Here is a 16625-nt window from a genome sequence, read left to right as displayed (position 1 = left end):
TCTGGGGGATGAGCCTCCGTGCTGAGCGAAGGGCGACCCAGAGCAAAGGCCTGGGAGCAGGAAGTGAAGAGAGGAGGAAAGGTGGGGAGAAGAAACGCAAGTGTTGTAAAACTTCCAGTTCCAATGGGCCCGGAGGCGACAAGTCAGGGGAGAAGAGGAAGACAGGGGCTGGAGAAGGAAGAAAGGCAGTCAGGGCTGGGGGTGGGCAAGAGGGAGGAGAGGGCGGAAGCGGCCGAGAGCCGGAGTGGATACAGAGGAAGAGAAGGGAGGGAAATGGAGGTGGCGGATAAAGTTGTAGAGATCTTGCAGGAGGAACAGAAAGATAAAAGATAATGGAAAACAAGGGAGGGGACAAAGGAAATCAGGGGACTGACCCAGAAGAATCTTCCAAAGAAAGAGAGTTCTGGAAAGAGACATCCGAGCAGAGGGAGGCGCTGATGGAGCCAGGCAATGGGAACTCCCCAGGACCGCACGGTTCCAGGTGCTGCCGGACGAGAACCCCATCCCTAGGCACGTGTCGGGAAGTTCCAGAATGAAGTCCCAGCCAGGACAGAACAGGCCACACCTAGTGGCCCAGGACTCCGAGATGATGGAGCGTGGCCTCCTCGTTCTGCTGGTCCCGCACTATGGCCGACACCCCGGGAGCCCCCGAAACCGGTGCCCTGAGCCCACCGGCGGTGGTGCCTCTGGCCACCTGGCCCTTCCCTTGCTCAGCCAGGGCTCTGCGTGCTCTCTGCTCTCAGAGCTCACCACCACGTGGTTTAGGGACACACAGGAAGTTGAAAACACCTAAAGAAAAGCAAGAGAGTGACCGGCACGAGGCGCACATGGGACAGCCAAGGCAGGAAGAACCCATGACGGTCACAGGCTTTCGCTGCCGTGCGTTAAACCACAGCGGTCTTACAGACTCTTTTGGGGACACATTTCACAATTAAAAAAAAAAAAGACTGAGAGACACAAGGGAGCCACAAAGAAAAATAGGGAAGATAGAAGGGGGTGGTCAGGACCCTGTGTTTTCAGGAGGGGAAAGTATTACCTTGTTAACTGCCATGTCAGTGGTAGTCACCACACCTCAGGCCTTCTCACAGGAGGGATGATTCTGCCCCAAAGGGTTACTAGTCAATGGAGGCATTTTTTTCTGGAGACATTTTTGGTTGTCATGATTGAGCGGGGACAGGGACACTACTGCAGCTGGTGGGCGGAGGCCAAGGGTGCTGCTCAACAACCTGAGGTGCCCAGGACGGCCCCCACCCCGGAAGTCCGCAATGCCCCGGCCCAGCAGCCCTATGTGACAAGAAACGCAACGTGTCATTTCTAAGCCGGCTGACGAAAAGAGGATTTAAAAGAAAAAGAAAAAGGAAAACCCAATGGCAAGTCAAACTTTTCAATGACTCCAGAGAAACGAGCAAAGGAGAAAAACAGCGGAAAGAAAAGGCACAGAACAAACTGGAAGCAGGACCCAAGATGCACCTTGGAGCCACTCTTGTCCGGGTCCCTGGGACCTCCACCTTGTCCAGTCCTCAGGCCTCCTCCTGACCTTGCTGTCTCTTCCCCTGTCACCGCCTGGCCACCACCCACGCCCTGGATGTCCTGCTGCTTCCCCCGTCAGAATAGTGAGGATCTGCAAGCCTGGCCTTGGTGAGGATAGGCGCTGAATGACACCCTCCCCAAATTCACAGAAGTCCTAACCTCTAGGACCTCAGAGTGGGGCCGGATTTGGATCCCAGGGCTTTAAAGAGACGATTACGTTAAAATGAGGCCATGAAGGTGGGTCCTGAGAAGGGGAAATTTGCTTTTTTTTTCTTTTTTCTATTACGACGAAATTTAGATACAGAAAAGCACAGAGGGAAGGCGATAGGAAGACAGCCGGCAGCCAAGAAAAGGCCTGGACACGTCCTTCCCTCAAGACCTTGGAAGGAATCAAACCCGCTGACACGCTGATTTTGGACTTCTGGTCTCCAGAACCGTAAGAGAATACATTTGGGTTTTTAAGCCCCCCGGTCTGGGGTGCTTCGTTAAGGCGGCCACAGGAAACTCAAGACAGTGAGGGTGTGTGATATAAATGGCTACCATCTCCTTGCAGGAGTATCTGGCATTTCTGTTCATCTCTGGATAGATTTCCCCAAAAGATGACCCTGTCACGAGGACTCAGGGCCCATGGTTTACCTGGGAGGTCACCCCAGGGAGACTCCCTGCGGATGGAGAAATGAAACGGGGAGGGAGGAGCCCTGTGGGGGTGCCAATGAACAGGTGACTAAGTGGGCAACCCGGGCTTGGTCCTGCTGGGGACCTGGGGGGACGGTTAGATCTGACCCGAGTGAACCCACCCCACTGGTGAAGGGCTGTCCACAATCATTGGCCGAGGGCTGCTCCTGGGGTGTTGAGTCATGCTCCTACGGGGAAGCCCCCAGACTGGGTTGCAGCGGCTTACAGCCAAAAGCAGTTGCTGGCAGCCGTGACTGCTGGACTTAGGAATGGGCACTGGCAGCGTCAGTTAACGTATCCCTCGATCCCTACCTAGCAATTTCGTCCCTGGAAACCCACAGCCACACTAGTGCGTGAACACAAAGAGGCACATAACAGACTTGCTTCAGAGAGTGCCAAGAAGCTCAACTCTGTCTTCAATAAACAGGATAACGCGACTCATCTTGCCAGAAGTTGAGAGGCAGTTGAGAGCTTCAGGCAAGGCTGGATCCAGCAGCCCAGACAACGTCACAAATACGCCAACCCCTCTGTTCATCTCTGCTCCATTTTCTGCAGTGTCAGTTTCACGCTGGGATGGCTTTCTACCTTGTGGTCACAGGACAGTCCCAACAACTGCCTGGGCTGGTGTTTCTTCCCACAGGGCCCGTGGGAGAGAGAAAGGGTGCTTCCAGAAGTACTATCTGGAAGTGGCTAGTAAATATCTTCTCTGCTGTCATGGGTGCAGATGGAGTCACGTGCCCACCTCTATATTTTAGGGGATGCCACAGTGGTTGGGGGAAAGTGGGGAGTTGACCCAGACCCTCCCAGGTTTAGGGGCTGGTACAAGAGGTGGGACTGACCACAAATCAGTAGGACGTGAGAGGCAAGCTCAGCAGTCCCCAGGAGCCACTACCTCGTTGTCATGGCAACAGATCACGAACAACCTCAATGACCGTCAAGGGATGTCATCACAGGCCACCACCCCAGGGAAACGCCAACCTGTGGCTAAACTGAGACAGACAGTACACAGTAGAGACCAACGTGCAAGAAATATGGTTGATTGAAAGCAGCTCGCAGAGCAGTTCAGGGTCAGCAAGGTAGAATGTACTCGAATCACACCCCCACACGAGTGCGCACATCCAGTCGCCCCTCCTGCCCTGGCGTGTGGAGGCTCCCACTCCCCCCCTCTGCTCAGGTGAGCCCTACAAGTTGGTCCAGGTAATGGGCTGCAGTCTCAATGGCCACTGAGACCTCTGGTGGCCTCCTCATCCTCGTGCCCCTGCTGACAGCCACCCTCGCTCCTAAAGCCTCGAGCGGCCAGGGAGCGGGGGCCCCAGCACATGGCGGACAGGCAGGGCATGGGAGAGAAACCACAGGACTTTGCGGCCACGCTGGCTGCAGCAGGATGCAACCCATCCTGACTGATGAGGTGGCTCGTCATGCGTGTCCTCAAAAGAGACGAGTGTTGGGGCGCCTGGGTGGCTCAGTCAGTGAAGCGTCTGACTTCGGCTCAGGTCAGGATCTCACGGTTCGTGAGATCGAGCCCCGCGTCGGGCTCTGTGCTGACAGCTCAGAGCCCGGAGCCTGCTTCGGATTGTGTCTCCCTCTCTCTCTGCCCCTCCCCTGCTCACGCGGTCTCTGTCTCTCAAAAATAAATAAATGTAAAAACCAACAACCAACAACAAAAGGGACGAGTGTTTATGCACAGGATGGCTCCGGAAGGACACATGAGAAACTGGTAACAGAAGACACCTTGGCAGGGGGAACGGGCAGGCCGACCTACTTCTCACCGTAACTCTTTTACAGTCTGAGTTTTCTAGAAGACCATGCTATGTATTAATAATTGAAACAATTATTACATTAAAAAGGTTTATTCAAGGGATGCTTGGCTGGGTCAGTTGGTAGAGCTGGTAATGTCCTCCCCAAATCTCAGGGTCCTGAGTTCAAGCCCCACGTTGGGCATGGAGCCTACTTAAAAAAAAAAAGGGGGGGGGGTGGGGGGGTGGGGGGGGTTATTCAAGAATATATTTAAAAATCTGTCAAAATAACCTCAACCCTGTTTTTGGTTTGAAAGGGAGGGAGGGTTGGGGGTTAGAGCCGAAGAGAAGAGACATGGGCAGAAAAAAAAGTCATTTTAATTTTTATTAAATATACTCTCTTGGCACAAATCTTTTAAAATATATAAACATTATATATAAACAAAGTGTCTTCATGGCATCAAAATGTAACTCCAGATCAAGATGGACACCGGTGGGAGGGGTGTGGCCACGGAGGGCACCAGCCCAGCTGTGTGTGTGGCTGAGGCCCACTCGACTTGGGGAGGCACGGTGGGGCTGGCGGGACCTGGGGGCCCCTCCCCTCTGCCACCCGGCCTGAGGCTCAGAGAGCCATTCGTTTGGTCTCACCTGCCTGCGGTGGACCCCCCCAGCCCCTGCTGCTTTCTCTTGCCTGGTGGTCCTTGGGTCCCCAGCCCGTCTCCCTGTGAGGGGTCCCTGCCTCTCCTGCCGAGCCTGGGCGCTGGGCAGGGCAAGGACAGGAGGAGCGAAGTCCACCCAACAAAACAGCCTTGAGACCCTGGGGATGAGAGTCAGGCTGGCCGGCAGACACATGCAAGGAAGGACAGAGAGAGGGGTCTTCATACCTGCAGGGGTCCCAGGCAAGGACACCAACGGGACAGAACAAAGGGGAGAAATGAAGGTCACGACTGGAAATGTGCATGGGGCAAACACGCCCTCTTAGACCCTTTCACACATCGTCGCTGAGGAGCTCTCTGTGAAAACCGACCCTCTGGTCACCTCTGCCCGGAACCAGATCACACGGGTCGGGGTTTACTGTGACTAGACCTAGGGTCAGCCAGATTGAAGAACAAAACCAAAAGAAATCAAGAAACTCCCAAAGTCATTCTGAAATGTGATACCGAGCAGACCCTAGGGGATTTCTCCACGAGACCAGCTCCCTGGAGGTGCCCTGGGGTTCCCCAATTTCTCCGAGAATCCCCCCCTGGGCTACACATGGTCTCAGGGGCCCCCATTTTGGGAAGATCAAGGCTGCAAGTTGCCTCCATGCGCTCTCTTCATGGAAATCCGACAACCCTGTGGGTCTTAAACTGCCCTGTGTCTTGGCCTGCTCAGGTGGGGAGCCAGGGACATGCCACACATCCCCACAGGAGCCGCTGTGCCTAGGGGCAGAGGGCTAGGGCCTAAGGCCAGGCCTCTACTGGTGCGGCCTGTGGGACAGCGATAGGGGTGGGAGCTTCCAGGCCCAGAGAAGGTAACCTGGGTGCCCAGTGTCCAGCAGATGCCCTCCGGCTAGGACTCAGACCCAAACCCATGGCAATTCCTCAAACCCTGCTGTGTGGAGGAGACGTGACCCTCCTGGAAACATTACAAACCAGACAGGTGGGCGACAGAGGGGAAGACCCACTCCTGGTGCCCTACTATGGCCACGGAGTCCAGGATCCAAATAATCCTCTTGGGAGAAGGCTGTTCTGAAGCAGGAGGCTCTGGTGACAGGGGAGTCATGTCACCTGGGAAGTAATGGCAAAGGTGGGACAGGTGGGGCGGGGTGGGGCAAGAGGCTGTCTTTGTAGCCCCAGCTGAGCAGAAGTCTGGCCCCACCTCACCAGGGCCTGGACAGGCTTCTCCGAACACTCTGGGACTCCCCTCTGTGGGCGCAGGGGCAGGTGGAGTCTGGCTCTGAGCCCAGTGGGCATGGGGTCACTAGAACCAGGAGCATGTCCAAGGTCACAGGGTGCCAGGAGGCGGTGCTGGTCACTCCCGGCTCAGGGCATTTAGGGCGACGCCTCCAGGAGACAGTGCCAGCCCCAGGGAGGAGGGATGGGAGAGTGTGGTAGCCCCCGCCCACCAGCCTCAACATTGCACTTCAAGGGCTGCCGGCTGGTGGGACCGAGGCCAGGTCCCCCAGCTTACTCTACAAGGTGCTCCCGACGTGGCTCCCAGGGTGGAACCATGCGCACCCTCACTCCACGGGCTCAGAAACGAAAGGGGTCAGTGGTCCGCTGCAAGTGGAAGCTCGGCTCCCCGTCTCGAGAGCAGCCGGCCCGCGGGCTCCCTAGCTCTGCAGGTGCCGTAGCAGGATCTGCATGAGGTCGAAGGTGGTGAAGCTGATGCCCACGGCGATGGGGCCCTTGAGCCAGTTCATGCTCAGGCCCTTGTAGAGGCCACGCACGGCGCCCTCCTCCCGCACGATGGCACGCAGCGTGTGCGCGATGGATGCGTGCGGGTGACCCGTGACCCCGGCTGTCTGCATGCGCCGCCGCACCACGTCCAGGGGGTACGAGGCTGACTGCCCGATGAGGCCAGCGCAGGCCCCAAATATCATGCGCTCAAAGGGGTAGGGCTGTGGGCGGCCGCTGTACTCTGTGGACGAGGGACAGAGGGGCTGTGTGAGGGCGTCACAAGGGGGCACACGGCCCGGTCCGTTGTGGGTGCACCCCCACAGCCGGCACTCACACAGGCCCGTGCTCTGTCCCTGCCGTGGCTCAGGACTCCCCTGGCTCCCCTGGGCCTTCCCACCCTGGCCTCCTCACCTCCCGGCCATTCCTTTTAATCAAATTTGAGAAGAAAAGTTTCTAAAAAGGCAGAAACTCACAAATAATCCCTTTAACCAAGGCCTACGACCCAGAATGAACTCCCATCTGATCACTCTTGTTTTCCCATCAAGCAAAGAAGGAAAGTGATAGGGGCGACCGCGACCCTCTCCACCACCCAGGCCGCTCCGTGGGTACCCTCCACAGGGCTGCAGGGATGCGGTGAGGTGAGCAGCTGGGTGGACGGGACATGTGGGACACAGGAAGGGGCAGCAGCCAAACAAGAGGGGTTCTTTAAAACTGTGTGGTTGTAGGGGTGCCTTGTGGCTCAGTTGGTTAAGCATCCGACTTCGACTCAGGTCATGATCTCATGGTCCGTGAGTTCGAGCCCCGCGTCGGGCTCTGTGCTGACAGCTCAGAGCCTGGAACCTGCTTCAGATTCTGTGTCTTCCTCTCTCTCTGCCCCTCCCCCACTCACACTCTGTGTCTCTCTCAAAACTAAACAAACATTAAAAAAAAAAAAAAATTAAGGGGCGCCTGGGCGGCTCAGTCGGTTAAGCGTCCGCCTTTAGCTCAGGTCATGATCTCACGGTCCGTGAGTTCGAGCCCCTTCTCGAACTCCTTCCCTCTCTGCCCCTCCCCCACTCACACTCTGTCTCTATCAAAAAATGAATAAACATTAAAAAAAAAAATTTAAAAAAAAATTTTTTTAAATTAAACAAAAGAAAACAGAACAAAAACGGTGTGGTTGTAAAGGTAAACTAGGAATTACAAACAGTGGGACACCGCTATTCACTCAGCACGCTGGCCGGACAGGAAGGAATCCGCTGGCACCCACGTTGGGTGAGTGCATGGAGACAGGGCCGGGGGGCAAGCGGAGTACATCCCCAAACTGGGGGCTCACACCCTGGGTGTCTGATCACTGAAAACCTGGGAACACCCAGCAGCCCCCGGCAGGGGAGGCCCACTCCACTGCTAAAAGGCACGGCAGAGCCTCAGACCCGGCAGGGTGGACTCAGAGCCTCCGACCCGGACCCAGGGTGAACTGAGAGCTGGGGCCCAGCTGCACTCGCTGCAGGAGTAGGTAACTCAACTGTGGTCACCGTTTACAACATTACAAGGTATTGTTCCTGCTGCACATAGAAATGTGGGTGGAAGCATCAGCAGCCAGCGCGAGGGATGCAGTTCTTGTAAAGAGGCCTCAGCGGGGAGCGGGGCTGGGGGTGGGGAACACAGGACCTCGCTTCACCTGGAACATTTTCTTTAACAGAAAACATCTCGGAGCAACGTCACCACCTGTTTGCACCGGGCGGGGGCGGGTAGCAGGTATGGGTGGTGGCATATTGTTCTCTGTTTTTCTGCACTTTTTGAATTTCTCAAAATTACCTAAACACGAGAGGGCACTCCCTCTGCCGTCTAGACCGTACCCGGGACGCTCTGTGCACAAGTGGCTGCCACTGCTCCGGATGACACTCTGGATTTCACAAAGCTGGTCTCAAAATGCGGCACGAAAGGCTGGGAGTCTAGCAGCCTCAGTGGTGGCTTGATACGGGTCTTGTTCTGACTCGGACCTTGACCGGGCCCGGTGGGGGGATCTTAGGGTCCCGCCTCGGTGTGTGTGTGACCCTGGGAGGTGCTGCCCTGGCTTCCGTCTCCTTACCTCTGTGCAGGCTCTTGAGCGTCTCATAGGTGAAGAAACTCAGGCCGGCGTAGGGAATGACCCCCAGCACGGTGGGCGTGAACCCGTGGTAGAGGGTCTTCAGGCCCTCTTCTCGGGAGATGCGGATGAAGACGTGAAAGATGTTGCTGTACCTGCAGGACAGAGTGACAGAGTGCGTGGGCTATGGGCACGCAGAGGGGCCGCTGGCCTTGACTAATTCTCTGCTCCTCCCGAAGACGGGCGGGCCAGGGTCTGGATGTTGACGCCTTCCTTCTTTAAGGAACACAACCACATTGCAAAAGCTTTGGCATTGGAGGGGGAAATGCGTGCCTAAGGCTGTACCCCACCTTCACCTCCCAGGTCACTCTGCTGTGCCCAGCCCTTGTCTTTTCACCGTGGGCATTGGTAATGTATCCGTGCCAATCCAAAATGGAGACTTTGGGGGACACTTGGGAGGCTCAGTCAGTTGAGCGTCTGACTTTGGCTCATGGTTTGTGGGTTCAAGCCCCACGTTGGGCTTTCCACTGACAGCTCGAAGCCTGCTTTGGATTCTGTGTGTGTGTGTCTCTCTCTCTCGGCCCCTCCCCGACTCATGCTCTCTCTTCCTCTCTCAAAAATAAACAAACATTAAAAAAAAATTAAAATGAAGACTTTCGGTTTGATAGAAGTACAAACGAGAGCCAATACTAGTAATGGTCCTAGTATCGGCTAAGAGAACCAATTACTGCCCGTGTGGCGAGTAGCGGCAGAACAGAACACATGGCCTAGGAACTCACATTTCCTTTGGGGTCACGGCCATCCTTGCTCTGACCAGGTCCAGGGGTAGGTCAGCGAAGCAGCTGTTGTTCCAGCTAGTGCGCCTGCCAGGAGGCGGGGCCAAGGGGGCAGGGCTCTGAAAGAGGGGGAGGAGACGAGAGAAAATGAGGACCCCCCCAAGACTTGGGGTGCCCACAGGTCTCAGCCAGGGGGGAGAAGCAAGGATTGGGCGGGGCCTGGCCGCCTTATGGCGGAGCGATGGGTCTCCTGGGCGGACATCATTCTGAGGTTCCCACAGCTGCCTTTCCTTGGCATCTGCTTGTATGCAGTCATGACGTGTTCCTTCCCTGCGGACACTGGGGCGCAGTGGGGATCAGGGGCCCTCCCTGGACTTAGGTTCGGAGGGGAGCCTGGGCAAACGAGAGTTCTGCCGTGGTGAGCGTGCAGAGACAGGAGGACAGGGTGGTGGTGCAGGGTTGAGACGGGTTTTGGGGGCGGCGGGGGGCGGCCACTCACTCTCCGCGGAAGCCATAGTAGTGGCCCAGGATGCGCTTGTACTCCTCGTGGGCGCTGAACTGGATGGCGGCGTAGGGCACCACGCGCACCATGGTGGCCGAGTTCCCGCGCCACAGGCTGAGGAAGCCCTCGTTGAGGTAGGTGAAGTAGAGGAGCCGGAAGGCCTCCTGGAGAGGGGGGCAAGGTCAACACCCTCGCCTGCCCTGTGCTCCATCCATGGAGAACACCCTGTTTTGTCCAGCACTGTGACTGGGGCCACCTTATCGGACCCACCCCACCTTACCCCCCACATTCTCTGGGCCCCGCGCAGGGACCCCTGTCTCCCTACTCCTCTGGCCCGAGGAATAGTCACGAGCCAGGGGAAACAAGGTTTGCAGACAAGAGCCCCACACAGAAGGTCTGGCCGGTAGTCTAGCTTTCAAAGATATTCTTTAGCTCTTCCTGTATTACAAAGGTGATGCCTGCTCTCTGTTTAAAAATGAATCAAATGTGAAATTGTAGGTTTAGAACTTCAAGTCCTCTCCCCACCGCCCCAAGGATGAGTGTCTCCTGTCAGTTCCTGGGGTGGGCTGCATCCAGGCCGAGGTCGGGGCACTAGGACAGGCGGCCCTGGGGCTGGTGGGGGAGGCCTCAGGTCACCTGGCAGCCTGGGAGCTCGCTTGTTGGGGAGATGAAAGGGAAAAAACACTTTGAAAAACATCTTCCTTCACCCCTGGCCACGTGCCACCACCTCCTGCCAGCTCAGCAGGGCGGACGGTGATGGCCCCAGAGCCAGGAGTCAGTGACCCAGTGGCTCACCTTGGCAGAAAATCTTTTTGAAGACACTGGAAGAAAACAAAAACACAATAGAGACCATTAGATGTGAAGGACAGGACCTCGGTCTGTGGGACCCCACTGCTGGGCTCAGGTCTGAGCATGGGGAGTGAGAACAGCCCCTGAGGATGCTTCCCTGCCAAGGGCTGAGGTGGGGGGGGGCGCTCTGAGCAGGGTCAGTCTCCTCCAGGGAACTTCCTCACTGGCTCAGGGCCCGCTGCCTGTGAACTTTTCCCCAGGGAAGGGAGCTGCCGCCTCACTCCCCAGAAAAGCGAGGGTCTCTGCAGGGGCTTCTGCCCCTTGGGGTTGACAGCTCGCCCCACCCAGCCGGACTCCAATTCAACCAAACCCCTTTGGGAAAGGCCTCCCTGGCTCCAGCTGTGCAGAGCAGCCAAGGGGCTTGGTCCTCTCAGAACAAGTCCTGGGAGGTGTCCCCTGCCCAGAGCCGACCCTATCTTCTCACAGGTGCAGGCGGCCACCCCAACCGGCCTCCCGCACCCTTGATGGCTGCCGCCTCGCTCCCCGATTCCACAGTGTGCTCTGCCCTCGGGTGCCTGCGCCACAAGGGGTCTTGCAGCCTCCCTCTCCTCACTTTCCGAGCGTCTGCCGTGTTCCCAGGACACCGTCACAGTCTCATCTGTGCGGACAGTTGTGCACACCTACTGGCCCTCAGAGCTAAACCCAGCTCCCCGCAGGGCACTACGCTCCAGGTAACAGTACACTCTTTCCCACGTCAGCTCACTCCTTTGGGAGGAGGCTGATATTAGAGTCCTGTTTTGTGGATGAGGAAACTGAGGCACAAGGAGGCTCGGGGACCAGCTCGAGGAGGGCCTGGCTTGAATCTGCAGTCCCTTCCTCCCAAACAGTTGAGGGGCAGGGGTCCCCGCTTGTGACTGCCCTGTTGTAGGCACTGGTCACTGTCTATGGGATGGAAAGGCCTCCTCTTCAGGGGACCCTGTGGCTGCTTGACCCCAAGGAGAGAGTGAACTGGGCCTCCCCAAAAGGAGTGTCCATGTCCTCATGCCGAGTAGAAGTGAATGGGACTTCATTTGGAAACAGGGTCTTTGCAGATGTAATTACATTAGGATGACACCTTACTGGAGTCGGGTGGGCCCTATATCCAATGACAAGTGTCCTTATGAGAGGAGTGGACACAGACGCAGAGGGCAAAGCAGAGTCTGGGGAGATGAGACCAGAAGCCAAGGATGCCTGGAGCCCCGGGAGCTGGAAGGCTCCTCCCCTAGAGTCCACAAAAGGAACCGACCGGTGATGACACCCTGATTCCAGACCTCTGGCCTCTGGAGTGTGAGCTGAGTTGTATATGGTACTTTGTGATGGCAGCCCTGGGGGCTACCAGGGTTTCTAAGTGGATTTTTAAGAAGCATTTTTTTTAAGTTTATTTATTTATTTATTTAGAGAGGGAGAGAGAGAGAATGAGCAGTAGGGACAGGGGGCCAGAGGGAGGGGGGAGAGAATCCCAAGCAGGCTCTGCACAAGAGCCCGATGCAGGGCTTGATCCCATGAACCGTGAGATCACGACCAGAGCCGAAATCAAGCAGTTGGATGCTTAACCGACTGAGTCGCTGAGGTGCCCCTAAAAAGGCATTTTAAAGCCAGTTTGCAGTGCAGTTTGGGGGGCTGCAGAGGAGGGCAAGCACCTGGAAGCATCTCTATCGTACACGACAGGCGGACAGAGAGCATTTACCTTGGAAGATGATTTTGGTTCGGTCCAGGGGAGCTACCGCCGTTTTGGCCAGAGCACCAGCCAGGGCCCCAGACAGGAGGGAGCTGAGAACTTGCCTGTGGTCGCTCTGCAAGAAAACACGCGGGCACAGTCTGTCATGAGAGAGAGAGAGAGAGAGAGAGAGAGAGAGAGAGAGAAAGGGAAAGGGGTCTGCTCCGCTGGGGACCTCACTCAGGAGGAACATCTTCCTTCTATTCCTGGTGGAGGGCTGTAACTTGCACAGCTGTCCAAGTGTCACAGCCCTGCTGGGCCCTGGGCACAGTGGGGCACAGGGCAAGCCGTCATGAGTCCAGTGGCCACAGAGCCTGTGTGGGCCACGGTGAAAACTTTTTGGGTGATAGAGACCATCCACGTGAGAGGTGATCCACTGGCTGGGCTGTCCCATGAGTTTCCAACTTCTCAGAGACCGCCAAAATAGGACCGACCCCAAAGAGAAGAGTCACTGCACCCCAGTGCAAACCCTGGCTGCGTCCACCGTCTGTGTGCCCTGGGCTCCCGTGCTGCAGTGGTTAGAGCCAAGTCACCAGGGCCCTTGTGGGTTGGAGATCAGGCAGTGGTGTGAGGCAAGCAGACCCTCTGTGTCAGTGTGGCCCCTTTCCACAACTTTCCATCAGGACTGCCAGAGGCCAGCATTTGTGGTTCTTTTTCCAGCCAAGGTGAGGGTGACAGTGACGGTGCTGGCCTGCATCACGAGGCTAGCCTCAGAGCCAGCACTGTTCCCGAGTCTTCTCAAAGCTCCCTGTGAGGAGTTACACAAGAAGTCACCTCTTACCATGTTGCTAGAGTCTCCATTCCCTCAGCTGACTCGGCCACAGAACTCTCGCCACCAAGGGGAGCACTAGGGCCTGGCGGTGCTCCCATCTTTCCTGGCTCCACAATGAGGAAGGATGGGGGAGGGGCAGACCATTCAGTGATCCCCGGAGTCCCTGGAGTCTGACAGGAACGAGGTGCCCTGAGGATCCTTGGGACACACAGTGCGTATGGGGGGGATATGTACAAGCTCCCCTCCCCTTGGGGCTGCCAGTCCACGGGGAGAGCCAGACAGGAACCAAATCTTTAGACAAATGTGTTGAGTCACCAACTTGGATGGCTGTGATGAGGGGGCTTAGGGACCCGGGAGAACATGGGGTGGGGGGTGAGGGGCTGAGGTTGAAGGATGAGGCACAGCTAACTGGGGATGCGTGTGTATGTGAGATGGTATTACAGGGGGGGGAATGGAACACCCAGAGGCCCTGATGAGAAGTGGGGGGTCCTGAGGGACCACAAGACAGGCAGGGTGGTTGACACAGGGAAAAGGAGGGGGCGCAGGGAGGAGAGAAGAGATCAAAGGCAAGTGGGGGCTGGACTCCAGGGAGCCTGGGGGCCCAGCAAGCAGACAGGGCCTGCTTGTAACCGTAACCAGAGAGGAGACAGCGCCTGCAGAAACTCAGGGTGGAGAGACGGAGGCCAGGCCCAGGGGATGGGTAAGAGGCATCTGGGGGGTACACTGGCAGCCTGGGTCTGAGCGGGCATGGTGGAGTCCAGGGTCACTCCCCGAGTTTGCTCAGCTCAGTGGGTAGACCAAGGGTGAAGGGCTGGATTCCAAGTCTGTCTGCACACCTGGCCTGCACCTGGGCTCTGTCCTAACTGCCTGCACTGACCATGGCCTTTCTGATGTCCCTTTTCTCGTCTCTGACACTGATGTGTTGTCTCCTGGCCAGGTCTGGGTGCCTCCAGGGGCCGTGGTGCCCTGTGATCTGGCCCTGTCTCTGGAGGGCTTCACCTCCTGTTCCTTAATGCCCCCAGTACCTCCCCCACCAGCTTGGCCCTCTCTTCCCTAAAGAAACAATCTCTCATGGCAGTGTTTTCCCTTCTCGGTTTCTGTGGCAGAGCTTCACCGTGGGCTTCCATGTTCTCCTCTCTTTACAGAAGCCTGTCACTGGGCTCCCATGACTTTTCTGGATCACACAGAAGGTTCTGGAGGTCTGGTTCCACCACCTTGAGAAGCGTGGACGGCAGAAGCCGTGAGGTTCAGTGGTGTTCCTGGCAGCAGCTCCAAGGCCCAAGTGGCTCCCAATTTCCTCTCTGAATCAGTGTGATGACCGTTCGTCTCGCGGGCCGCTGAGAGCAGAGGGAGTCCCCTGTGGACAGGCCACGTGCCCTCCTGGTCCTAGAGGTGGAGCCAACGCGTCCCTTCCACGCCCTTCACTAGGCAACTTCCTGCGCAGCCTGCAGTTCTCACGGTCATAAAGCTACTTCTGCACGTCGGGAACACACGGCTGTCAGCCCTGACTCAGGATGTGGTGCTCCGGGGATGTGCTGGGAGCCCAGTTCACATGCTCGGCGGATGAGGCCGCTGCCGCCTGTGGCCAACGCTTCCGGTGACCCTTAAACGACCATGCCTGGCTTATTCTTGAAAGAGCTCGGCCCAGGCACCAGGGAGCTGTCAGTCTCTGTATGTATCATATGGAGAGCACCTGCAAATGAAGAACGAGGCGGACGGCCTAGTAGAGAGAAAGTGGGCAATCCAGACAGGATCCACACGGGCTGCGAACACCACAAGAAGATGCTCAGCTCCTTAACCAAAGAAACGGCTTTACAGAGGAAGCTCCCCACCGCTGACTGGTCAAGTGAACCGAGACTGGTGGCAGTGGCTGGCTAGCATGGAGAACCGGCACTGCACGTGGCTTGGCACACGACGGGCGCTGGTCCTTTTGCTGGGCACGTCCACTTGGTGCGATTCAGGCAGCCAGCCAGAGGCAGGGGGGTGACATCTCCCTCCTGTTCTGTGGGGAAGTTCACTAACCTGTGAGGGATGGGTGTGCCTGCTCTGGGGTCTGGCCTCACTCTCCCTGCATCCACCCCCAGTGTGGCCGTCCTCCCTCCCACCTGGTGCTCCAAGGGGGGCCTAGAATTTGAGGAGAGGTTGGGAGGGTCAGAGGATACTGCTTCGGCCTTTGATGCCGTGGACTTTGAGAATGGCCCACGTGCCCTGGAGCTGGGTTTCTGTGTGGGCTGGGGCAGTCTGTGTTCCAGGTTCCACTGGAAGAACTTCTACTGGCTTCTATGGTGAACAAGGATGGAGCCGATCCAATTTCTTTAAAGGGGGAACATACCTTTTCTTCAAGTGAAGGGTGGAATCCGGGACGAGCTTCAGAGAGGAACACTGGCAGCTGAGAGCACACCCCACACGCGAGCCCCCTCCCCCACAGCTGGCCCTGCCCGTGATTAATTCTAGAATCTGAGTGAGAAAAAAGGACACTTCCTGACATTCTAGCCACATCTGGGCGAGGTTCTGGCTTCTTACTGAGCGGCTGGGCAGGTTGGAACCACATGGCAAACGGGACTTTAAATGGAACGGAAGGTGGCCAGCCGGCACCGCCTGCCCCTCATGGCCTCCCAACAACACAGCTCTGAAAGGATTGTGTGTGTGCGTGTGTGTGTGGTTTGCAATGGGGTGCAGGAACACAGAAGAGAGAGAGCTCATGAAAACGCCCACCGGGGAGGCGGGGTACTTGCCTTGGAATTAACAGGTGAGGGCAGGACGGCCTCGGCATCCTCACGCACACGCACCGCACTTTCCTTCACACCATTACCCATTCCAGGCCAGCTCCAGGCAGCAGGAGACTTGGTCCTGGGAGAGGGAGGCAGGGTGAGACCCAGTGAGAGGAAGACCTCCCCCACGAGCCTCAGGCCTGTGACTCATCCCTGAGTCACCTGAAGCGAGAACTGCCCTAGCTGGGTGCTCTTTCCAGCCTGGCTTCTGTCTCCCTACAGGGGAAGGACTCTGGCACCTGCATCTGAATGCCCATCCCCAGCATTGGCTTAATCATTCACAAAAGCCCTTCTCATCTTTGATTTGCTCATCACAAACAAGCCTCTGAGCTGTCTGTTTTTTTTGAACCGAGCAACAACCCCAGGCAGATGGGCTCAGAGAGGTTAAGCCACCCCTGCAAGGTCACACAGCAGGAGGCAGAGGTGTGGCCGGCTGTGGAGGCAGTGGGGGGGGGGGTCCCCACCTGCCTGGACCCAAGCACCCACTGGGCTTTTGTCAGCTTGGACCTGAGTATCTATCAACAGAAACACTTAGAAAATTAATCGTTTTCCTACTGTAAGTTTGCCTGATGTTTCTGGCCAAGCTTACAGTAAAGGGTCCTAATACTTGAGGATTCCTCCCTGGAACCTATATTTAACCTCTGAGTGGAAGTGCATGCAAAGCCCAGCAAACCACAGTGACAGGAACAGAAGGAAAAAAGAATGAAAGACTAGTGTCACCAAGATGCCGACTGTGCATTGGTGTTTGGGGGATGGGGGGAAGCGGGGGTGCTCGGGTCCCATGCTTTAAAATCAGCCAATAAACTGGGGCGCCTGAGTGACCCAGCTGGTCAAGAGTCTGACTTCAGCTCAGGTCATGACCTCGCAGT

The 16625-nt window shown here is 56.8% G+C and overlaps 1 protein-coding gene across 1 annotated transcript in view; it reads right to left on the bottom strand.

Moving 5' to 3' along the window:
* Window positions 1-4312: 4312 nt before the first annotated feature.
* SLC25A42 (solute carrier family 25 member 42) overlaps window positions 4313-16625 on the bottom strand; it is a 30804-nt gene continuing 18491 nt past the window's right edge. Inside the window, 8 exon segments of the mRNA XM_043587137.1 lie at window positions 4313-6563; window positions 8394-8545; window positions 9170-9212; window positions 9215-9285; window positions 9666-9832; window positions 10464-10489; window positions 12184-12289; window positions 15721-15835. Coding sequence (XP_043443072.1) covers window positions 6256-6563; window positions 8394-8545; window positions 9170-9212; window positions 9215-9285; window positions 9666-9832; window positions 10464-10489; window positions 12184-12289; window positions 15721-15801 — 954 coding nt within the window. The 5' untranslated portion in view covers window positions 15802-15835 and the 3' untranslated portion in view covers window positions 4313-6255.

Source organism: Prionailurus bengalensis, chromosome A2 (genome assembly GCF_016509475.1).
Source record: "Prionailurus bengalensis isolate Pbe53 chromosome A2, Fcat_Pben_1.1_paternal_pri, whole genome shotgun sequence".
Lineage (NCBI taxonomy): Eukaryota > Metazoa > Chordata > Mammalia > Carnivora > Felidae > Prionailurus > Prionailurus bengalensis.
This window is presented reverse-complemented; position numbering and strand designations above follow the sequence as displayed.